The 25,260-nt window shown below is 39.5% G+C and overlaps 2 protein-coding genes across 5 annotated transcripts; both read right to left on the bottom strand.

Annotated features, from left to right (window-relative positions):
- Nucleotides 1–151: 151 nt before the first annotated feature.
- Nucleotides 152–3,090, bottom strand: phlda1 (pleckstrin homology-like domain, family A, member 1). The gene has a single exon (XM_079622140.1). The coding sequence runs from the start codon at nt 2,479–2,481 to the stop codon at nt 2,041–2,043; it is 441 nt and encodes a 146-aa protein (XP_079478266.1). The 5' UTR covers nt 2,482–3,090; the 3' UTR covers nt 152–2,040.
- A 684-nt stretch (nt 3,091–3,774) lies between these two features.
- On the bottom strand, nt 3,775–20,626 carry nap1l1 (nucleosome assembly protein 1-like 1). Of its 4 annotated transcripts, none has more exons than XM_079624220.1 (16): nt 20,457–20,576; nt 15,511–15,548; nt 14,249–14,334; nt 12,681–12,783; nt 11,240–11,381; nt 10,118–10,210; nt 9,878–10,006; nt 9,027–9,098; nt 8,802–8,941; nt 8,567–8,712; nt 8,457–8,476; nt 7,940–8,062; nt 7,822–7,854; nt 7,694–7,744; nt 6,235–6,266; nt 3,775–5,096 (listed from the first exon to the last, which is right to left on the bottom strand). In XM_079624220.1, the coding sequence occupies exons 2-15, from the start codon at nt 15,525–15,527 to the stop codon at nt 6,261–6,263; spliced, it is 1,161 nt and encodes a 386-aa protein (XP_079480346.1). In that variant the 5' UTR covers nt 15,528–15,548; nt 20,457–20,576; the 3' UTR covers nt 3,775–5,096; nt 6,235–6,260. The 4 variants fall into 4 exon arrangements, with proteins under 4 accessions (XP_079480346.1, XP_079480347.1, XP_079480344.1 ...); XM_079624221.1 differs by having other exon boundaries at nt 10,130–10,210; XM_079624218.1 differs by lacking the exon at nt 6,235–6,266 and having other exon boundaries at nt 20,457–20,626.
- Nucleotides 20,627–25,260: the final 4,634 nt, after the last annotated feature.

Raw genomic sequence — 25,260 nt, 5'->3', positions numbered from 1 at the left:
ACCTTAAATTTGGTTTACATGCCGTTTTTGCCCAAATAACTTGCGAGATGTATGAAATTATGTCCATCATATGTAAGCAAAGTAAACAGTGATTACAAGGTTCATTTCATTTCTTTGTTATCTAATTGACGACTAGTCTATTGCTAGTATAGGGTTAGACGTCTACATTTACACTGACAGCCTCGTTTTAGTCTAGACGTCTGGGCTGAGTTTGGACGGCTATTAGACGTCTTTTAAACACAGAATTGCTCGCCGGGGATCTAGTTTAAGTTAGCTTTGTTGCGTTAACATTTGCACGTGCGTAATGTTTCCGGCCGAACCGTGTGCAATGCATTGCCATTTGTTCTTTCTGTACCACGAAATCCCCCCCAAAAAATCACAGCACTAAGCAAAGACAAATGCAACATTCATTTGAAATGGAATGTATATTTCAAAGGTATGAAAGTGGCATTCACATCAGCTTAAGAAACAATGGCGTCCCATCAGAAAACGGACTCGACAGCAGATCATCCGATGAATCAACGATATCCAGTTCAGTTCTGTCGCTGTGCATTCAACTGAGACGCTTTATGCAATGCACTATTGATCGGAAATACACAGATCAACATCCTCAGTCAGGATAGAGGCCGCATTTAACTCGGCGGGAATGAAGAGAAGACATTTGAGACTTTTCCCAGTGGAACAAAATGGAAAACTGCACGTCAAATATGGCGTCTACACACACTGACTGAGGTCAATGGCACAGCCAACGTTCATCGTTCAAACCAATGAGTGTGAGTTACGTCATGTCAACATGATCCACCCAATAAAATGAAGTACATTCTTTGGTTTGAAAAAACAACAATGTGTCTTCAAAACCAGCATTGGTCAAATGTGAATCTTCCATCCAAACCAGTTACATCATGAATTAAAAAAGCTTATTCTGAGATTCTGAAATGCATCTGTACCTTACATAGACATAACCCAACATTCAGATATGCACCAAAATATGTACAAATAAATATATAATCAAACGCAGAAGTGATTTCAAACACATCCGAGATCTATAAAGATCTAGTGGTGGGTCTGAGAGGATCAAGGGTTTCAGGAGTCTGCAGTTTTCCAGTGGATGTGTGACACTCAGGTGGTCTCTTTAAAATCCCCACACACACACACATGCAGACTGCGATCTGGACCGTGACAAATTGGCCTCTCAGGTCTCCTGGAAGATATTGATTCCACGTCCAGAGCCGCACAAGACTGACAAATGAAACCGCGCTGAAGTGGGAAGTGATGATGGCACTTCTGCTCAACACAGACGCATTTCATTTTCATTTACAACCCATAAACATACGTATAAGAGAGACCGGGGTTAGTTGTCACAACTTTCACTCAGGGTATTTTCAGGCAGATTCTGTATAAATACAGACTTCAGAAATCATATAAACATTTACACCATTAGAGACCCAAAACCGAAAATACAGGTCATTGGGGCATGTTGTCACAATGGGAACCTTTCATTTTTTTACACTAAATTTAGCTAAATAAAAAAATTTGGCCAACATGGATTTTAATTCATTACATCATGTGACAACTTGCCCCAACCTGGCATTTTTGGAGAGTACAATCTCAAATCTACCTTCATTATAGATCCCTCTCACCTTAATATATATCCCAGCATGATTTTACAGATAAAACAAAACAAAAACAATTATATTACAGTCCTTATTTGGAGAGTAGAATCCACAAAACTGATCATAATTGAAGATAGATGTTTGAAAGCAACACGCATAACCACTGCTGGACAATAAACCTCAATGTGACAACTTGCCCCGGCCCCCCTACAGTCTCCGAGGTGATATTCCCGTCTGGTATATGATGATGATACTTCAGCTGTGATGTCTTTCAATGCATGAAGAGCGTCTGCGCGCGCGTCCAAGTGCACAAGAAAGGTGACACCGAACCGACGCCCGCGAGCTCCGCGCTCCTGCAACGCGCTTCCACGCGGGAGCGTCCCTTGATCTCGCGCACTCCGGAGAGGCTCCGCGGGTCTCACGCGTCCTACTGCGCGTTTCGGAGCATCTTCTGCGAGGAGACCATCAGCAGCTGCTGCTGCTTCTGCCGGCTGGACTTCACGGCCAGGATCGCCTGGCGGTTCTTGTACTGAACCATCTGGAGCGTGATCTCCGCGTTCCAGCCCTCGTCCTGCGGGCACCTGAAGTCGATCTCTCGGCCCTCGGACATCACCACCGTGAAGTACACGTACTTCCCCTTGCGCTCCACGCAGTCCACGGTCTTCATGTTGGCGAAGTGCAGCTCCTTCACCTTGCAGCCGGTGTCGTGGGGGTGGTGGTGGTGGTGGTGGTGTTTGTGTGGGTGAAGCATTAGCCCGTCCTCGGTCAGCACGCAGCGCTTCTTCTTCCACAGCTGCAACAGCCCGTCACTGCGCTTCTCCAGCGCGCCCTCCTTCAGCACGCGCGCGCCGCCACCGGACTCCAGCATCGCGTCAGATCGCGCATGAAACGAGGCTGTGAGGGACTGGGTCTGGGTTCGGATTCGGGTTAGGACTGGGGCTGTAGCCTATAGGTAGGCGGACGGATGGATGTCCCGGGTCTGCGAGGACTGTGATGATCGGGACAGAGCGCGCACGGGGGTTTTCTTTCACGCGCGGACCGCCCACTGCATGAGTGAAGCACGCGCGCTCAACTCGCCAACATCAGCACGCGCGCGCACACACACACACACACAATCGAGTTCATCATGGAGTGTCTCAAAACCAACCGAGGTGTCTACCTAGGCAACATCTGTGGGAATCATAATCTTAATTATGTTGCATTGTAATTTAATGCGAACATTCAAAAACGAACGTTTAGAAAGAGATACAAGTGCCTAAAATATGCCAGTAGCATCATGTAAAATTAAACGTTGTGAATATATCGTTTAAATAAACGGTTTAAATATTCAACTACAACGGTAGGCTACAGTAATACCGAAAAATATAACATGCAAACTAACATTAAAATGAGAAGTTTCTGATTAAAACAGGCTGTTTTAGTTCAATTACAGCTCTATTCAATTACTAAAAAAGAGAATTTTAATATACCATTTAATTACAACATGTAGCCTACTAATAAAGCAAAGATACACTTTCATTTAAATATTCATTTTAACCTTTCTGTAAAAATATATATGATCATTAGGTTATAAAATGTTTTTTTTTTTACATTGCTTTTACTCATCAAAAATAACAAGTTAAACAACTTTCAACTAAGTTATACAAGATTCAACTCTTTTAAGTCAGTTTAATGTCATTTAAGTTCAAATGACTTTGTTTGCACTTAATTTAAGACAGACTCTTACATTGTAGATATAAAACTGTCCTAATAAACTACTGTAATGTTTGATTCAAATGAATATGCATCTTCAATCTTCTATCAAAAGACTGAAAGGAACAATAAAGCAATAAAGGATAATTGCAACTGTTTTTCCTGCATCAAGTATTTTTTTTTTTCTTATCCATTACAGATTTAAACCATCAAGTGAGATTATCTATCTAGCAACATTAGGTAAATATGGTTTATTATGGGTTACTTAAGTTTTTAATAGGCCCATTTGATCACTTAAAGGATTGCATGTCAGACTGAATTTAAACTCAACGCCGCCACCTAGTGGGGTCAATGAAGGATTACAAATTCACAAAAATGAAAGTTGCCATATTGCAGAGATTTCTGGTGATAACTTAAATATTGGTGTGGATTTATACATGCATACAAGAAACAGACAGACCAAGGCTCACACATTTTACCAATTTATTTTTCATGAATATACATCCACGTACAGTTATTGAGTACATTAGTATTTTGTAGCATGGCATTTTGCTTTGACAACAGCTGCTGAGGGGAACCAGAAAGACCCCCGCTGCTAATCGACGAGCCGGAGCTAGACATGTGCACCGAGCCGGGGCTACGAGACACGGGATACTGCGGCGTTGGGGGATTCGGAGTGAGAATATTGCTCTATCTGCTTCAGACCTGCTGGGCTGCGCTACGAGTGAGAGGAGACGAAGACCTTCCTCTGAGTGCACACACACACACACAAACACACACACAGTCTGTCACACCCCTTCACAGTGATAGGCCTGCCAAACAGAGGGTGGCGTGTCACCACAGACTCCTCAACAAACATCACTCAGGGCCAATCAGAGACCAACTACACCTGGCTCCTCCAATCAGGTTCTCGCATTCTAAGTCTAATCCTCCAATGAGGTCGTTGGGATCATTGTAAGTGCATTCTGGAGAGATGCATGGAGCAGAGAACCCACCTGAATAACGGCAAGCCAGTGTAACGTTAAGCGCTTGGTCTAATCGACGTTGGAAAGAGACGCTACCAACACATGACAAAAGTACAAAGTGCTCATAGAAGAAAAGAAAAAAGAAAAACGAGTCATGCAGCAGAGCGTCTACATGAAGGACGAACTCCTTCGCACAGATGTGGAATGTACAGTCACCACCGACAAAACACAACTTTGAAGTCTTTGAACGTTAAGCGGAAATAGTGGAATGTGGTTTTAACCGAGAACTGATGGCCGGAGGGGGGGGGGGGGGTTTGAACTGAAGGAACGAGCACCTGTGTGCCACCCTGTCGAGACAGACGGTCTCGTGCCTCTGCTTTGGTTGCTCAGAGCGTAAAGGAATCACTTTTCCTGTAAACTGGACAGTCTTTCCACAGCTGTTGTCTAAGAGCAATACAAAAGACTTCACGAGAACCCAACTAGTTTAGCAGTGAAGAAACAAGTGTCATGCTTTGAGGGATTTTCTGCATTCTAACCATGTATACAGAGAGAAAAAGGAAAAGGAAAAAAAGAAAGAAACCGGTCTAGTAAAATACTATGCGTCATGAGCAACGGCTCCCAATAGGAGTTGTTTTTTCTTTTTTTGTAACAAAAATCTTGAAACCCTTTTATTTATTTTTCAATTATTTCTACCAAGAAAAATACAAAACATTGTAAGGCGGTAAGTAACTATGTTTGTTTGAAGCCGTTACAGTGTAGGGGATCCTGAAGGAGGCGGGCGCCGCCATCACTGCTGTTTGCACTCCTCTGGGGGGTTGGCATCCTTCTGTAAAGAGCAAAAGAAGGAGGGAGAGAGTTACTCTTCATGCACGCAAAACCACATTTCAATTATAAAACCAACAGCTGGGTCCTCAGCCAATCAAATCACACGGCCACAAACTGAGGGGGACACAGGGCCCTATGATTTACACGATGCGGAAAACTCGGCCTGGATCATTGTCAAAAAATTATATTGGAATTTACAGTAAAACTTCAAGCATTTTAGCATTTCATCGGCAAACCATACACAGAAATTCAGGTCGTCATGACAACCGCTGAAAATAAGTATGGTTTAACTTGAAATTGTGACACATCAAGTACACTCTACTGTACAATAATAATAATAATGTCATTATTATTATTATTATTATGAGGAATAAAAATACATTTCCCACCCCCATATTTTAATTTATACAGTAAACCTGTTGTGTAGCACTTACAAAAAGCCAGAAAAAGTAATTGATTGCATTTATTTATAAACATTCATGTTAATCCATGAATCTAGAAACATTGAAACAATTTCTGGGGAAAAAGGAAATCATAAGTTCCCATTTAAAAACATCTTGATTAATTTTATTTATTTATGAATCCAATTAAACCATTATAAGGGAATCTAGAAAACAGAATATGGGGGGAGGGGCATATATAACTATAGGTAATTAAAGCTTAACTTTTTTTTTAAACTTAAATTATGCAAGTTTTTATGATTTAATTGAACCATTAAAATGAGGGGGGAGGGGTGAATCCAGATTTGTTTTTTTTTATTCAAACGTCAAAATCAAACGCTTCATAGGGCCCTAGGGATGGCACAGCAATGACTGACACCGGGCTCCACCAATGGCATGACAGAACGAGTGCGGTCGGTCTTTTCCACACTCAGCGGGAAAAGACTCCAGCATACATCAAGTCAAATCAGGGTTTAATTTGGAGAGCAAACCGGATGCTTCAACATACAGAAACAATACAGATGCTAATGCCAACTCACAATGGTTAAAGAATGCAAAAAAAACAAGCACAACAACGGAGTGTGTGTTAGTGATTAGTGTGAGGATGGGGTGGGATCATGGGAAGGGATTCAAAACGCAATGGGGGGGTGGGGGGGGGGGGAGGTCAGGGAGGGACACTGATTCAGGAGCGTTACCTACCAGGGCAGGGTTACTACAGACATCACTTACACCTAGTAAGGAGAAATTTAGAGGAACTCACAAGGTGCTTGAAAAGTTAACATGTTAATTATGTCTTCGCTTACAAAAGTCAATCTTGTTCTACTCTTGACTAATTGAACAGAGTCGTTTAGTGCATGCTTTAAGAAAAGATGAGATGCACGGGCAGAACTTTGACATGCTGACGGAAGTTTGTGAAAAACGCCTCGGGTGCCGAGAAGATAAACGTGCAGTGATGCTTCAACTCATTCAGAACGGTGATTTGTATAATATTCTTATATGTGACCCTGGATCACAAAACCAGTCATAAGTCGCACGGGGATATTTGTGGCAATAGCCAACAATACATTGTATGGGTCAAAATTATTTTTTCTTTTATGCCAAAAATCATTAGGATATTAAGTAAATATGAAGATAAAGATGGCCATGAAGATATTTTGTACCGACCGTAAATATATAAAATATGCATTTTTGAGTGAATGCAGCACAATCGTGAACATAAATGCACAACTTTAAAGGAGATTTTCTCAATGTTCAGATTTTTTTGCACCCTCAGATTCCAGATTTTCTAATAGTTTTACTCGACCAAATATTGTCCTATCCTAACAAACCATACATCAATGGAAAGCTAATTTATTCAGCTTCCATGTGATGTATAAATCACAATTTAAATGGTTTTATCCATGTGACATGTTTAGTGGTCCAGGGTCACATATTATAAAAAGGAGGCAAGGCTGCATGATTAGTGGAAATAATAGCAATAAGCCATAGCGATTTTGAGTGAAATTAAGACAAAAATCAGTATTGTAATTTTTTGTGGTATGTAGTTTGTTTCTTAAATACTCGATTCTTTTGACAATAGTCTTTTATTTATTTATTACTACTACATAGCCATATTGATCAACCCCCCCAAAAAATATATATGTAATTCGATTTTCCCTCCAAATCGTGCAGCCCTAGAAGTCAGTCAGTAATGCTAGAGGAAAAACCATTTATTAGAATTCCCATCCTGAACCTTGACCTCTTGGGAGCGAGTACTGATGCATATGTTCAGATTCAGTGAAAAATAGGAAAAGGACTGTGCAAATTGACCCTTGTAGGGCAGGATATTTTCAACATTGCCGCATGAAGTTTTAGAGCTGCACTGTAGTATTTATAAATCAGGGTTAAAGGTCTGAACGCTCCTGCAATAACAGCCAAACAGAGATGATGCCAACACTGCAGTCAGTCATCTACTCGGCAAGAAAACAAGTGGATTTCTTTCTTGAATGAACTAAAGACAGCTGTGAATAACCTAGAAAATATTATTTTTGCCAGGAGAATTAGCATTTGAGGGCGAGAGGCGGAGATGCATGAGTGGAGGTGACTGCATGTATTCTGTATGTTGAGATCTCAGTATCAGACTGCCTCGAGGAGCATTGATAAGACATCTGGATCTTACCTTGGGCTCATAGTCTGGATCATTTTCCTCGTCGGCTTCCTCTTCACCCTCCTGCAAATTACAAACACAGTTTACAAACAGACAAGGGTGTTAATATGATAAAAACAAACACCAAAATGAAAACTAACCTCATCGTCGGCTTCCTCTCCCTCCTCATCATACTGGCGAACACAACAGAAACACAGAGGTCAGAGGTTTGGAAATAAAGCATTTCACTTCATGACAAAGGATGTCTTGCTCACTCACGTCATCATCGTCATCTTCGATGGCCTCCCCAGTGAAGTACAGCACCGCCCTGGGAACAATGCGCTCGCGGATGAAGTGACCAATCTCAAAGTCTGCTGCTAACACTGCCTCTGAGTCCTCGTCCTAAACACACAGCAACAACGAAAAAACATCAGACACTGATATATAACCTCGAGATTTCCAAAATATCAGATTATTCATCAAGATGAATCACCATGCATGCATGCTTAAAAATAAAGGTTCTGCCGTTATGCTATTGAAGAAACATTTATGGTTCCCAATGAATCTTTTTAGTAAGCAGTTTTAAAAAGAGCCTTTTTTTCTTAGTGTAAAAGAACATTTTAAAATTCTAAAGAATGTTTTGTGGAATGGAAAGATTCCATGGATGTTAAAAAGTCTTCATGGAACTATCAATGCCAATAAAGAACCTTTTTGTAAGTGCGTTTCCAAATTTAGAATAAAGTTACAAAATGAAGTATGAAGTTCATAGCCCAAAAAAAAATACAAAATAACTCACCAGTTCACCGGCTTCTGGAACTGGAAAGACAATTAAAGAAAAGAAAGTTTAGACCATGTCATTATCAGCAAACACTCTTGATTAAATATATATAGTTAAGGATTTTCTACCTTCAGGTGGTGAGAAAAAGTTGAAGAATGAATCATTGGGGACCGTCTTGGTGACCGTCCTAACTGTGCCACGTCCCTTATGTTTCTGTTTCTTCTTAATGGTTTTCAGTGTGACATTCTTGCCCTTACTCCAGTCGATCGTGCATCTGAAAACACAGATATTCAGTCTCCAGTCTCACAGGTTGACAACATTGGCATATCAATGCCCTCAATGGAGTCGAGAGTTGAGCCGTACCCTGTGCAGCCCATGATCTCTGGCCCGTCAAACGAGAAGGGATCAGACTCATCTGGCTCGGACCTCATTTTGTAGGTCTTTGTCAGGACTGTTTGTGTGAAGAAATCATTGGGCTCAAAGTAGAACTCTAATGTGAAACTCTGAAAAGAGACCAAACACACAAAACAGTGAGTGAACTGTGAGCTTAAAAGACATCACACAGAAAACAACGACTTTCAAGCTCACCATTGGCTGGCCGGCGTCAGAGAATTTGACTTTAATATCTTGTAAGTGCTTGAGGATTGGTTCATCATGTTCCTAGACAGAAAAAAATTGAAACTCATTAACCATGTCCATTTGCTTTTATAAAAATGCACATTATAAATAATGACAATGCACGCAAGACTAAATGAAAAAGAGAAATGTTGCTTTTTTTTATTTATCTGAAATAAAATACGTTTATTTACGAAAATATTTTATTTTAGCTAACTATAATAATCCTGATCAACTAGTCCTGTTCTGATAAAACTGCGATAATCAAATTATATATTAATTCATAATAGAAATGGGAAAAATTAGAATAGGGTGCAATAGTTAATTTCAGTAATTTAACTTAAAAGGTGAATCTAATATATTATATAGACTCATTACATGCAAAGTGAGATATTTCAAGACTTTGTTATAATTTTGATGATTATGGCTTACAGCTTATGAAAACCCCAAATTCAAAATTAGAATATTATGAAAAGGTTTTCATAAGCTGTAAGCCATAATCATCAAAATTATAACAAATAAAGTCTTGAAATCTCACTTTGCATGTAATGAGTCTATAATATATTAGTTTTACCTTTTAAGTTGAATTACTGACATAAATGAACTTTTGCACCATATTTAAATTGAGTTTCACCTGTATAATAATTAGCTAAAAAAAAGGAGCAAGGTGCACTTTCACATCACTAGATGGCAGCAACGACAAATCCAACATTTCCCAAAGAGAAATCACTCTGTAAATTCCCATGTTGCACGACCTGCTTTTGAACACTACTACGGTCACAATCACTCCCTCGTGAGTCCACGTTTGGCCGCTCTCTCCTTACCTGCAACATTTCACTGAGAAGGTCGACGTTCTTGAAAACTGTGAGCCAGAACTCTGGAATTCCTTTAGGATCTTCCTTTTCCTCGTCTTTCTTCTCTTCCTCCACTTTGGCCTTTTCCTTCATTTCCTCCTGATAAAGGCACAGAGCCAGACAGAGTCAAGTTATGCCCGAATAAATCATTATACATGAATGATATAAAAGGTGGCATTTGAAGAGCATGCAGGTATGGATCACCTGTACCTGCTTACTTACTGTCAGCTCTTCCTCTTCATCTTGTTTCCACTCGCACTCCTCATCTGTGGGTTCGTATGCCGCTCTCACGATATCACTCCGCTAAACACACAAAAGTTCAAATGCATTTTTAGATGTTAAAACTTCCATTAAAGGGGTCATCAGATGCCCAATCCACAAGTTGGTATGATTCTTTAGGGGCTTCATGTAAAGTTTGTAATATACTTTGGTTATTTCCTCAATGGTTGTGTAAAACACTCTTTTTACCTCCTCAAAAACAGCCTTGTTCACAGAGACCCGTGTCAGTGCATGTCTCTAAATGACCCCACCCCTCTCTTCCATGGGGGGTGTCAAATGGCTGAGGGCGTAAATATGCTAACACGTCAGTGGTCGTGGGCGGAGCATGAGCATTATGACAGTGCTCAGAAAATCCAAACGGCTTGATTGAGAATTTAGACTTTTTGATTAATTAAAAAAAAAAAAAAATGGATCTCTCATTGCATGGTGGTTGTCCAAACACTGCAAAGACACATTTATATGCAAACACCATATAAAAGTGAATTTTGCATCCGATGACCCCTTTAATCAAAAAAAGGCTAATTCACAGAATCTTTAGGTCCAAGCGGCATTATTACCAACTAAAATAAAAATAAATGTGCATGTATATAATAGTAGAGGTGGTCAGCAATTGGCCTGAATAAACTGCAAACATTATGCTGTAAGATTTAAATAGTTTACGCAACTAAAGCAATGTTCTCAGGCTTTAATATCTTGAAGAACGCCATCTTTTAATTGAGCCTCTCAGACATCACAACTCCTCTGGGAGAAAGAAAGTGCAACGGGAGAGGATAAACAGTTCCAGCTCAGGTTTTATTTTTTGTAAGACATCTCTTTGGCTGCCGTTTGTCTCTCGTGTCCTCGATTGACCACATGATCTCAACACTGGAGAACACGGTGTTTGCTGCAGTTGGAAATGCTGAAGCAGCAGGTCAATATAACGGCTTTAACATTCAGTACGGTCTTCTGGTACACAACAGCAAGTTGTTTCATCTTAAACTGCACCTTTCACGAGAATAAACCCAACGCTATTACTCCTGGATGAAAGAAATGGACAGCAGGAGTGAGTCTCACCTTGTCAAAGAGAGGCTGATACAAAGCGGCGTATTTTCGCTCCAGTTCGTGGACTTCTTCGTAGAACTTTGCTTCGATGTGGGCACATTTGACCTGGAGGTTCTTAAGGGCATTAACGCGTCTCTTCACCACCTTCGGTAAGCTGTGCAGACACCGAAAACAACAAGGTCAAAAAGGGCAAATGAATAATTCATGAATGACTCAGAATTATAGTTTTGTAAACAAGAAATGGATTTTCAGATTTTTTTTAATACCTTTTATAAGGTCAGTTTTTACATTTTACATGCCAATGGAATAACATGGAATAACGCTTGCCACAAAGTGAACGCGCCTATATAGAGAAATGCACACTTCCTACGAATTAGCCTAAGCAGCCATTTCTTTATGTTTTGAATTAACGTTAAATCAAGTAAAAGTATTTCAAGCTTTCTATATAAGTTTCGATTCGTTTATGAGGTGAGCTCCAGTTCACGCGCGCGCCGGTGCCACACACACACCGGGCGCTTTGCTCACTTGCTCTGGTGTTTGTTTGTGTGTGTGTGCTCGCGCGTGTGGGGGAGAGGTGCAATTTGGAATAATAATCAAATGATACCCAGCAATCTTCGAATATTATTTTTGCTTGAAATTCCCATACCTAATATGTAAAAGACCCCGTCACAGCCCTAGGATCTATTCTGGACGAGAAAGGTCTGGGAAGGGGTGTGTCGATCGCGATCTGCCTTCTCACACCGCGACACAGGATCGTGGATCTGAGTGTCGCGAATTCGGTTTAATATCGTAAATCGTTACAGCCCTACTGTAAACTGTCTACACAGCTTTTTAAAAGTGACTTGTACCGGTGTTTTATATGGCATGTGTTCGGCCAATCAACATACACTTGCGTCACTAGTAGTTCCTGTTATGCTGGCTAAGACCCTAGCTAATTTAGAGCCCCAAAAAGGTGTTCCTATAACTAAAATCACTCACAGTACCTGCGGTGTGAACACTAAAAAGCGGGTACATCTGCCAATAGTAATAGGAACTAGGGTAACGTTCCTCTGGTGTGAAAGCCCCTAAAATATGGTCAAATTTAACTCCCTCAATAATAACTTTTTATACAGGAATTCAATGAACATCCCATTTGCAATTGTGCTGATATTCAGGGAAAACATTAATAACTTTAAATAATTAAATCTCATTAAAAAATAATAATAATGGGGTATTTTTCCCCCTCATATCTAGAATTTGTAGCATTTTTATTCATTTTGATGGCATGCCAAGCCCCCTTTAATTTTCAACTCTGATGCAAAGTAGCAAGAAGAGGATCTGGCCAAAATTAGAAACGTTTAATTCAGTCTGTGTTAGGAAAGTAGGGAAATCAGATGCAGCCAATGAGAAACAAGGAAGCTATTTGAAGTTGTGCTCTGCATATGTGTGTGGGTGTGTGTGTGTTCACACATACCTCTCCATGTACCCTGAGGGAGATCCCACGAGTCCGTCCAATCGTTCCTGCAGTGCCGCAAGAATCTGGGGGTTCTGCATCATCTGCATCGTCAGCTGACGTGCTAAAAGCAGAGCAAACAAACATAACTGTTAAATGACAGCAGGAAGAAACAAACAATGACAAGGGGCGGAGTGTGATGCCTATATTATCCAATCAACAACTCTCAGAACTAGGGCACCTTTTTTAGCAAGGGTCAAAAAAGATGCACTTTTCATCCCAAAAATAAAGCAGAAAACGCATGCGAGGTCAACGCGACAGAGCAGCAATGTTTCGAGAGCAAGCGCACATCTAATGCCCGTATTACTTGATAAACACGCTTTGAGCTGCGCTAACACTCTGCCCGACGGCTCGGTCCAGCTGCTAAACACAGCTAAGGTCACGGAGGTTACTGACTGATATCATGTTACCCAACACAAAAAGTGCCAGCGCTAACGTGCGCACAGCCTCTTCCTAATGACTGTGATCGACTGTCAGGTGTGCGTGTCAGCGATAAGAATCCATGACAGACGCATTTAATTTTCCTACACAGCAGCCTAGTGAAGAAACCCAGCAAAGGGACTCGAAACAATAAAAAGACACTAAGCTCAATGGATGAGCAAATCGGTTCGTTTCATGTCTGAGATGTTGCTTTAAAACATTGAAGTTCCACTTTTCACATCTTTGGTGATAAAATACTGCCGTTTTATAATGGTTTTCGATTGTTATTGTTGCTTTATGGTTTTGAGAATCAGACATCACTGCAACATATGATACACAAACCTGGTCTGGTGATGATTAACAACACAAATAAAGTGGATTAGTCAGCTGGTCCTCTCGAGTAGTAGTCACACTCAACCAATATATTGTTTTTACAGATTTATATGCACAGATAGTTGCTTTGCGGAACTATTTATTATCAGTAAACAGTGGAGAAAGTTTTTAAATCCTTTGTGAACTGTCAAGCACCAGCAGTGGAGGAGTTTAACTGGTTATTGGCCATATTTTAATCTTGGTTACTGGCATTAAAAAATAAAACTCATTGGTTGACCTTTAAGGCGGATTTATACTTCTGTGACGGACCTACGCCGGAGCATCTACGCCAGGGATAGGCAACTTCAGTCATGGAGGGCCATTGTCCTGCAGTTTAGCTTCAGCCCTGATAACTCACCTGCTAGTAATCCTGAAAACATTGATTGCCTTGTTCAGGTGTTTAATTAGGGTTGGAGCTAAACTCTGCAGGACAGTGGCCCTCCAGGACTGGAGTTGCCTATCCCTGCTCTACACTATAGACTACTATTGGTTTTCCTTTATACTTCTGCATTGTTGTCTGCCTTGACGTGCAATTACACATGCAGAGGGAGCCTGTGACCAATGACAGCGCTTGCATCCGCGTACAATTGACGCGTTGTTACATTTTTGGAGGGGTGCACGTCAGGGTACACACGCTACGACGTAGCCATGGCGTGAGTTCAACGCAGTATGAGTTAGGCTTTAGTTTACACAGGAAACGAGGCGAAAAACATGCATGAAAGAGTCAAAGGTCATACCTTTACTGTTGTCTTCCCCAGTCTCCTCTTCCTCCACCTCTTCAACATCCTCCATATCTGCTGGGTCCATTTCAGTTTGGTCTTTACTGCAAATACACATTAAAGGGGTTCGATTATGTTTTGTGTTCATCTTTCTTTAGTGTGTAATATTGCGGTTTGATCATGAAAAATGACTGCAAAGTTACAAAGCACAAAGTCACTCCAAAGGGAGTTATTCTATATCAGTGTCAGTTTCTGAACTCCCTCAAACACCTAGTTTTGAGGTTTGTTTTTTTCCGGGAACGAACGTCACATTATTACTCATTTAAATAATTCCTGCCCAAAGCATATGCAAAAAAGGGGACGGGGCCTGGTTGAGTTGGTTGTAGGTTTTTGACTTATGGGACATTTCCCAAACACATGAAGTGCTTGACCGATCACAACACACTGCTCTAGCCAACCAATCAGAGCACAGAGTGCCTTTCAGAAGGAGGAGCTTCATAGAGACAGGAACTAAAAAGAGCGTTACTGACAGACTGAGAAGAGATAAGCTCGTCAATTTTTATTTTTGAACATTCAAGTAAAAAAAACCTGTTCTAGTACACTGCAAAAAACTTTGCAAGTCTTAAATATTGTGCTTGCATTTGCTTCTACTGAGGTTAACACGACTTTCTCCTAAGAGATCTTTTAAAAGAGATCATATTATGAGGATCTTCTTTAAAGTTAAGAGCTTAGCTAACTATTTTAAAAAAAATAGCTAACGAGAAAAAGATTATATGTACATTGTTAAAACTTAGGCAGGGCCTGAAGCGCTGAGCGCATCCATTTGTCATTTCGGTTTAAATAAAACCAGGTGCATGTGAAACAGCATCACATATACGGCGCTCTTAAGAGACAGGAAGTTCCTGTGGTGAACAACAGGTGATTCGCAGCTATCTCTCGCATCACGTGTCGAATGAGTAAACCCAGAGCTGTAGAGTTGCAAACACGTGTTAGGCATTGCATAAATGCTTGGGATGCCACACTGAGGGAGAAAGCACACATGTTGCTGGCCTTGGTGTCTCTCTCAGGGAGGAGAGAGGTTAGGAGGACCGTACAGACCAGTTCACTGGTCATGTGAGGCTAATCAAGCATCGATTATGTGCCATTTAATGCACAAACAACAGCCATAAAGAGATTATAGCTGATAATGAGAATCCAATAAGCTGGGCAATGATACATGATCAAACCATTACCGACACAGTCTAAAATAAAAGCTATTTAATAGACAAACAAGCACTTACTTGTCGAGATCTGCCATGTTGTTTCACCGTTCTGATTCCTAGAGGAGAACGAGAGAAGGGAAAATGTTAATGCTGTCCATTATGTTTAACAGCCTCCAGCCAAATTCGGTCGCTGATGGTCTTATCTGTCAGGTGATAGTTTACCCGCTGCACTGGCGTGATTCAGGCATCCAATATGCACAAGTTTACGTAAGTTGACAACCTTTTACGTAATGGACATGTCCAAATAGACCTGATTTTGGGATGCAAATGCATTGAAACTCGCACACGCTGTGCCATCCTCGTGCTAAAAACACTTCAATGGCAGAAATTCAACCCCTGTGGGTTTCAGAGATAGATTAGCAATAAACATCAAAGGTGTGAACCCTATACCCAGCTCTAAATCTGACTGAATCCATTTGTTAGAGCCGGCCTGCATACGAGCCAGTTCCACCGCCTCCAAATCTGAAGTCTATGAGCCAGTCGGTATCAAACACGACCTCAGACGCCCACGTCCAGACCTCCAGCGGCAACACGGCGCAACTTCATTCATTCAAGAGCTGATCGCTACAGACAGGAGGCTCTTCGCCTGTAGAAGATCAATAACATGAAGACCTGACACCACCCATTCTTGACGGATTTGAAGGTTCATCTCTTCCTCTTTCTGTCTGCGTCAAGATCAGACAGCTGAAACCTGTCAATACAGACTCAGAGATTCACAAACAATGGCAGGTACGGATCATGGCGCGTCACAACACCGGGACAAAGTTCCTCCAGACTCTAATAACCATTCGTCAGCAGTGAAAGCGGACAGCACGCCTTTAAACCCTAATAAAAGCGATCCGACCTGGGAGCAAAGGTTAAATGCACTTGTTAATAACGTCTCTAAGGTTCCCAAACCTTATGACCATCAAATTTCCAAGACTTCGCCATGATTCACCAAAGACTCAATTTACTGTCTACAATGTAGACTAGAAAGTGCATGATTATCCCACACCTAAAAATCACAATTCATTGTTATTTCATGCCTGAGGGAAGCCCGTCTCATCACGAATTAAAGGGATAGTTCACCCAAAAATTAAAATTGTCAGATATTTTGAAGAATGAGGGGAACCAGATAGTTAACAATAGCCATTGACTTCCATTAGTATTATTTTCCTACTATCAGGGCTCCAAACAAAAAAATCAAGTAAGGAGCCATTGGCTCCTATAGGGGGAAAAAACAGGCGCCAAATAATTTTTTTAAGAGCCACATAACAATGCATTTACTTTTAGTCACCCTGTTGTGTGCATGTCTCTCCTCTTCTTACAGTTTCAGCATTTTCATCTTGTGAATGTTCTGGGAACTGAAGCTTATTTGGGAACTGAATGTCACTTCCGACTTATGAACTATATACAGTCCAAAAATTTTACTTTGCTTAGTTACTGTCCCCGTGTTTTCTCACAGTCTCTTTTTTGAAATGGTTAGTTCCTGTAATGAACTCCGTTTTCCCCGCTATTTCTTTGCCCGCTCTTGAACAAAAGTCACAAAAAAAAATTTGTGTCTCGTGATCATACCTCAGTAGGGCTGCACGATTTTGGCCAAAATTATTTGTTGATTTGTCACATAGGCTAATTATAACTGCTTTTTTACATTCATATTGTGCTACATCTCCTGCTAATGTGTATCAAAATAAAATGGGTCCTCTTATTCACCAAAATTCAGTGCTTCTCCAGAATAAATAAAAAATAAATAATTTATTAATATTTTAAATTGTATTTATATTTTATATACATTGTATTTATAATAATTATTAGGATAGACTAGAGATATTATCTTCTGTTATTATTATTATTACCTATTATTACATGGCTTGGTTAAATTCTGATGTAGAATGCAGTATGTTATTTCTTGATAAGACACAGTTGCCATGAAAAACAGAGCGTTGTCATGGACACGGAAGCAATACAATCGTTTTTAAATCAATATTTTGTGTCAAATTATTGATTTATTTTGAAGGTAGCCATGTAAGAGGGATCCCGATGTCAGTTAATAAAATTCTGTAGTTGTTATTTGAAGTCTCTCGCGCGCAGACACCCTTATCGGTCTCTCTCGCGCACTATTGCTCGCGCACAGACATCGGTCTCTCTCGCGCACTATTGCTCGCGCACAGACACACGCTGTCTCATCTCGCCCAGTTCGCTTCGCTTTTGTCCAGTCCGGCAAAACATTCTAGTTTCTACATCTGGAAGCTAAGCTGTGCGGTGCAGGGAACAACTCTGATTATTGGCTCATGGAGCCAGCGCTAGATTGGCATTGCAAAAAAAAAAAAAAACTTTCATATGGAGCGTTCTATGAACAGAATGACGCATTTAAAATATCGCATATTTTTTGTTAGCAGAGGTGTGTCATGCGTGCTGGTGATTGACAGAGATGAGGATTGCTTGAAGAAGTCCAATATTTTTCGCTTTGACATTTTTTTTTCTGACGCGAAAGGTGACATTCGCTTTACCCGTTCATATTTTGGCGCTTTCACTCAGTTCACACAAAGCGTCTCATTTCATGACGTTAACAAAACAAATGAAGCGATAGGCTACTGGCTATAAAACATGCATGTATGATGCAGATTTTACAATCAAAGGGAGTAAATTTGTATTGTCGCCAATGGCGACCTTGGCAGAAATTTCACTCGCAAATAAATATATTTGGTCGCAAATGCGACCATTTTAGTCGCAGTTTGGAGCCCTGTACTATGGATGTTAATGGCTAGCATCAACTGTCTGGTTTCCCTTATTCTTCAATAGATCTTATTTTGTGTTCAACAGAAGAAAGATTAAGATTTTATTTAATGCCATGTCAGCATTCAAAGCTATTTTCATGGCAAAAAGAAAATTACAAAAATAATAAGAAAGAAACTCAAACATGTTTGGAACAACATGAGGACGAGGAGCCTAAATTATGATAATTTTCATTTTTGAGTGAAGCATCCCTTTAATGCACAAGTTAAAAGTTAGCAGAATTAAATAACCATGCAGAAGTATGAAAATTAGACATTTTTGAAATATTTACACTTTTATACTTTGAGTTTCAATTCTAGGTAAAAACAAAACAAATATCTTAGACTTTAGTATATATAATAAACTATTTTTTAAATATGTTATCTTATGCTCATTTAGCTTGCACTAATTTTATCAAATACAGAAAAAAAAGTTATATTGTGAAATATTACAATTATAAAAGAAAATGGTTCTTATTTTAATATACTTAAAAATATAATTTTTATCTGTGATACAAAGCTGAATTTTCATAAACCAACTATCCAGACTTCAGTGTCACATGATCTTTCAGAAATTATTCTAATCTGCTGATTTATCATCAAATTAAGAAACAGTTGAGCAGTTTAATATTTTTTTATAACCTGTGATATTTTGATGAATAAAAAGTTAAAGAACAGAATTTATTTAAAAAGGAAATCTTTTGTAACAATATACACTACCGTTCAAAAGTTTAGGGTCAGTAATTTCTCTCTTTTTTTGTATTTCTTTTTATAAATTAATACTTTTATTCAGCAAGGATGTTAAATTGATAAAATGCGATATTAAAGTAAAGATATTAAATAAATGTTCTTTTTATTCAACAATGAATACTGAAAAAAAGTTTAATGTCCAAAAACATTAAGATGCACAACTTTCCAACATTGATAATCGAGTATCAAATCAGTAACGTTATATTAAAATTATTTCTGAAGTATGTGCCACTGAAAACTGGAGTAATGGCTGATGAAAATGCAGTTTGTATCAAAGATATACATTATATTAAACTAGAAAGCCATTATTATAAACTATTAATATTTCACCATATTACGTTTTTTTAAATCAAATAAACACAGGCTTGATGAGCACAAGACTCTTAAAAAACATAAAAAATAGTATTGTTTCTAAACTTTTGACCAGTACTGTAGATCAAACCAATGCAAAATCATATACACGTGTTAGCAATAGCAACATAAGACTTGCAAAGAATAAGCCAGACAATAAATACAATAAATATTACATAAATATTGTATCACTGGCTGACTTCAATAGTACCATTATTCCATCCAATAAGAGCCTCTGGCAACTAATCAGCCAGATTATCACACAGATGTGATTAATTAAACATCAAACTACACAACTAGGTCCAGGCATTGCTAAAGCAACCATTTAAAACAGCGGTTTAACTCTTAAACTGGGTTAATGATCTTGAATTTGATCCACGGGTCACTCAGTGCAGTGGTCAATTCTCACCAGGCCACATCACCACGTGTTTCCTCCACAGATCCACCGGCTAAAGCTGTTAGCAGCACAGCACCCTTATAACCAAACACTCACAACATGAGAAAACTTATGAAATTACCAAAGCCATTCAACGATTCAGATTCAAGCTTATGAGGAATTTAATGAATTTTAAACTAGCATGCGTGAAAACATCAGATCGTTTTATCCTAATCATGATCGAACGTGTGTCATATTTAACGTTACGTCGCTCCATCAGACTTTCATTAAAAAAGACGGTTTAATTGAATCAAATAAATTGGTTTAATTTCCATTTTTCCGACAACGTGATGAGACACCCCCCCTAAAAAAAACTTACCCGCCAGATCAGACCAACTAACGTTACCATCATCCACCAACACGAGAAAAGACAACGTTCCTAACAACTGTAACCAATCAAGTCTGTCAACAAAGAAACGTTTACACGTTAAAACTGCAGTTTATTTAACGGCTAAACTTGAATTTAAACGACATTTAAAAAACGAACAGCCATTTTCATCTCCATCATGGAGGAGTCTGTTTCAATGGCTGCTGACTGAACGGTTAGCTCACTCGCTAAATATCCAATTCTGACGACTTAAATCTCGACTTGAGTCGTACTTTATCTTCTAGTATGAACAAAAAGACGTCTATAAACGCGGACAATCAGTCGCTCGGCGGTGTTATGTCCTTACCGAGGAGCCGACGAGTAGAGGTCTGTCTGAGGCGGAGATGCTACTGCGCAGTGAACAGCGCGAGACTCCCGCTCTGATGGCGCTAAAAGGGAAAAAAGATCCCGCCGCGTGCGCTCATATACATCTGGCGTCAGCACGTAACACAGGTCGCGCTTTGCTAATCCTACTATGAAAAAGGGCGGGGCACATGAATATTAATTACGTACCGTGCTGTTCTGCCTGTAGGGCTATTCTCATTGGCTGAAAAGCAGACGTTGGCTTTCACGTTAGCTCATTAATATTCATGAGCCCAGCCTTGGTCATAGTAGGGTTCGGAAATATGCCACCAGGACAACGGCGAGCGCAAAAGGAGGGGCTGCCGGAAATCGTTTAGGGGGGAATGCCATTGTTCCAAAGTGGGCCGGGGTGGAGGTTCCCGCCAAAGCGTTTGCGACGAAATATGATCTATCTATCTATCTATCTATCTATCTATCTATCTATCTATCTATCTATCTATCTATCTATCTATCTATCTATCTATCTATCTATCTATCTATCTATCTATCTATCTATCTATCTATCTATCTATCTATCTATCTATCTATCTGTCTGTCTGTCTGTCTGTCTGTCTGTCTGTCTGTCTATCTGTCTGTCTGTCTATCTGTCTGTCTGTCTGTCTGTCTGTCTGTCTGTCTGTCTGTCTGTCTGTCTGTCTGTCTGTCTGTCTGTCTGTCATCTATTTATCTATCCATTTATCTGTCTGTCTTTCGGGTGAAGTATAGAGTTTGGAAAATACTTTGTCTTGTTTGTTTATTAAGATAAAAACAAACTTGGAAAAAATTTTGTTGAAACTGATTCTGTCAAAGTTTCGTAACATTTCTTTGGTATGTGGTGTGTTAAAGCATTCCTGGCCACTATCAAATTTGTAAGAACATAAATAGAGTCATTGTTCTGTGTGATTATAAGAAACGGGCATGGATGCCCGAAACCTGGAGCAAAAGATACTCAGCTTAGATTTGAAGGTTGTTTCGCTGTAAATGCCATTGAATTCACAGCGATTATATTGCAGAAAGTGTCATTTAAAAGATGAACAATTAGCAAAACACCTTGATCTTTTTTAAATAACTGTCAAAATGTTTTTGTAGCGGTTCTATAAACCCTAACGACCTTTGACTTGACCTCATTGAGCCAGTGATCTCTGACACGAGTGTTTCTCTCTTTATGAAGGGTGTTGCACTGGAATAAAAGCAAACAACCTGCAAGGTTGCAAAAGAAGGACTGCAAAAAAATCACCATGCAACATTGAAACAGAAGAAGATATAAAGATGAGTAAAGCTGTACACTCAGTCCACACCTATTTATTTATGTACTTATAATGTTTTATTTATCTAACATTCTCATTGGCCTTTTAATCAGCTTATGATATGCAAATGAGCCTCTTAGATCAGACTGTCACGATGGAGTCAAAGACGGAATATTGCAGCTTAGAAATTATTTAAACCTGAAAAGAGTTGCATGACATCCTTTCATATATAATTGCATAACTATAATTATTTTAATATGCACAAATACAGACAGAGATATCAGCTATAGGCCTCATGAGCGCAACATATAGACTGCATGCATTAGCAAAATGCATCTTAGTTCTGTCCCTTCTGTTGCACCATTTCATTCAAATCATTTCACAGTAAGTGTGTCCGCATCACGTCATCTTGAGGAAAACTAGAACCTTTTATTAATTCAAGGGAGGATGTTCATGGTGAGACTGCTGATATTTAATAACCTACACATGACCTTTTAATCAGCATCCAGTTCACTGCAGACTGGCATTGGAGACCGAACACTTCGCAGCGCTTCATTGGCTCATGGTAACAAAATCTGTCTTTGCTTTCTTCAATAAAACTGGATGAGATGAAAGCACTGCAAGCTCCAAAAAGGACCATTCAAGCATCATAAAAGTAGTCCATATGACTTGTGTGCTGCTTTTGAGTGAGTAAATAATGATAGAAATGTACAAAGTCTCCCTTTAACTGAACATTTGAGTGTCCGAGCGCATGCAATGAAAGCGTGTGTCGGCCTCTCACCTCTTATTGTTTCTCTGTAACTATCATCTAGCGCTGAGACTTCAACCCTGCTGCTCGCTTTCCTGCTGACAGTAAGAGGAGCTGACATATAGATGCCCACAGTTTTTAAAAATTAATGCAATGATAGAGACACAGTTAACCCATCAGTAGCTGTATCTGTGTACACACACACACACACACACACACACACACACACACACACTTGTACATCTATCTTTATGAGGACATTTATTGACACAATGCAATCTCTAGCAGTTTATCCTACCTTACCGATCACAACTAAGTGCCAAACCCGAACCCTTACCCTAAACCTCACTATAACCTTATCCCTAAAACCAAGTCTTGACAACAAACAGGCCTTTAAAGCGTTCTCAGAAAGTGAGGACCGGCCAAAATGTCCTCACTTTACTCTCTTTGTCCTCACTCCAATGATCTAAAACTCAAACTGGTCCTCACAAAGATAGTTGTACAAGTACGTGTACACACACACACACACACACACACACACACACACACACACACACACACACACACACACACACACACACACACACACACACACACACACACACACACACACACACACACACACACACACACACACACACACACACACACACACACACACACACACACACACACACACACACACACACACACACACACACAGTAACTTAGTGACTGAGTTACATAACCAAAAGCAGCCTGTGGAGGCAAGGACAGGTGTTCACTCACATAAATATAGGCTCAAAACACCTGAGCAACACTGTCTGGTTTAGATTAGTGCTGCTTTGCTCATTGAACAAACCCTTAAAGTTAAACTAAACTAAAACAGAATCATACAAAACATGTTTGTTACTTGAAATCCAATAAACGTTAAATGAAATAAGATATGTTAAAAACTAAATTTTTTGTTATTACAGCTATACAAAAGGAAATATACTAAAATTTAAATAAAAATTAATAATAACTATATTTGGAAAAGCACAAAAAAAATGCTAAAGCAAAAACCATTTCAAACTATTACAAAACTTATATCTCAAACGATACGAAAATATCACTGCATCCGATCTAGTCTCACATTTTTGCTGCGGTAAAATATCATAGCGATTTGAGGGTGTAATATATTAAGTATTAATTTGATGAAATGTACTAATCTTGACACACACACACACACACACACACTGAAGCGCCAGTAATTTTTCTGAAGCGCCACGCATTGTCTTCCGAAACGTAAATGTTGTCAAATGCATAAATTAAAATGAAAAACAAATAACAAAATAAATAAAGCATTATGGCAACAACTTTTGCAATTTCAAGAGCCATATAGAAAACATGAAGAAGAAAAAAACATAGATCAAAATAAAAATGTACATAAATCTTTGGGTTAAGTATAAAGGAATGCATGCATAATATTTAAAGAAGATACATGATATAAACAATTAGCAGTGATATATGTCCAGAGATTGTTTATGACCCAAGCATGAGCCCTACATGTTCTTCATTGGATATGATGATGCTGACAGTACTGTGCATGACCTGGTTGTGGGTCAAAGATTCGACCGCAAGGTGTTTGTCAGGATGAAGCACATCAATATCAGACTCAGCAGAAGCCTTGTGTTTGATCTGTCACTGTCACATGACCCTCACTGCAACGTAATCCAGCGTTCTCCCGGCACAGGACATTTAAAGATCAGTGTCTTCCACCGCAACCAAAACAAAAGCCCGACAGGACAGTCTCCATCCACGCTCCTCTGAAACCTGTCCGGGGACCGTGTGGCGCTGCAGGTGGAGGTGTGGAAGTGCTGCACTTTTACATCTGCAAAGCAAAAGGAGAATACATGTGCCCTCCAAAAAAGATCTGGAGCGTAAACAGGATCCCCGCCCGCCAGACGGGACCATGGGATAATCTTAGTACATTTGGAGGACTGTGGTACTGCGCCATCGCCATGGCAACATGCCCGTCCTGTAGAGCCAGAGGAGAGATGAGGAAACGTGACATCACTGTTACAGAGGCTGTAATTGGACACGGTTCAAATATACCCGTGTTATTTTGAGAGGCCAAAACCTTTAATGTGGAATACATTTGACTGGTTTGTTTGTGTCATTCATTAATGTGAGTACAGCAGCAACTCCAGAGGAGGAGATGCCAGTGTTTCAGTGAAGCATTCGTCCCTTGGGATTTACCACCAAAATATAACATGCACAGCGCCATTTTTGACTGCCATGGATTTGTTACAAAAAAATATGAGTGCAAACATACACATACTAATATATTTTAAATATAATATTTTCTAAAGTGTAATATTCCTGTGATCAAAGCTGAATTTTCAGCATCATTACTCCAGTCTTCAGTGTCACATGATCTTTCAGAAATCATTCTAATATGATGATTTGCTGCTCAATTATTATTGCCGCTAAATTATTAATAATGGTTCTTATTATTATCAATGCTGAAAACAGTTTCTCTGCTTAATATTTTTGTGATAATCATGTTCTTTGATGAATGGAAAGTTCAAAAGAACAGTGTTTATTTGAAATAGAAATCTTTTGCAACATTATAAATGTGTTTACTGTCACTTTGATCATTTTAATGTGTCCTTGCTGAATAAAAGTATGATGGATGGAGAGATATAGAAAAATAGATAGACAGACAGACAGACAGACAGACAGACAGATAGACAGATAGACAGATAGATAGATAGATAGATCTTATTTTGTAAGTGACTTCGCTTTCTGTT

Source organism: Phoxinus phoxinus (assembly GCF_949152265.1).
Source record: "Phoxinus phoxinus genome assembly, chromosome: 9".
NCBI classification, from domain to species: Eukaryota; Metazoa; Chordata; class Actinopteri; order Cypriniformes; family Leuciscidae; genus Phoxinus; species Phoxinus phoxinus.
The sequence above is the reverse complement of the archived record's forward strand: the minus strand, read 5'-3'. Positions and strand labels throughout refer to the sequence as shown.

Excerpts from the sequence above, each read along its gene's own strand:
- nap1l1 (XM_079624218.1), bottom strand. Across the intron at positions 9,099-9,877 it reads TTCTCAGTGAAATGTTGCAG|GAACATGATGAACCAATCCT; the intron begins GTAAGGAGAGAG and ends TTTTCTGTCTAG. Across the intron at positions 7,855-7,939 it reads TCGAAGATGACGATGATGAC|TATGATGAGGAGGGAGAGGA; the intron begins GTGAGTGAGCAA and ends TGTGTTCGCCAG.
- phlda1 (XM_079622140.1), bottom strand. The coding sequence starts at position 2,481 with ATGCTGGAGTCCGGTGGCGGCGCGCGCGTGCTGAAGGAGGGCGCGCTG.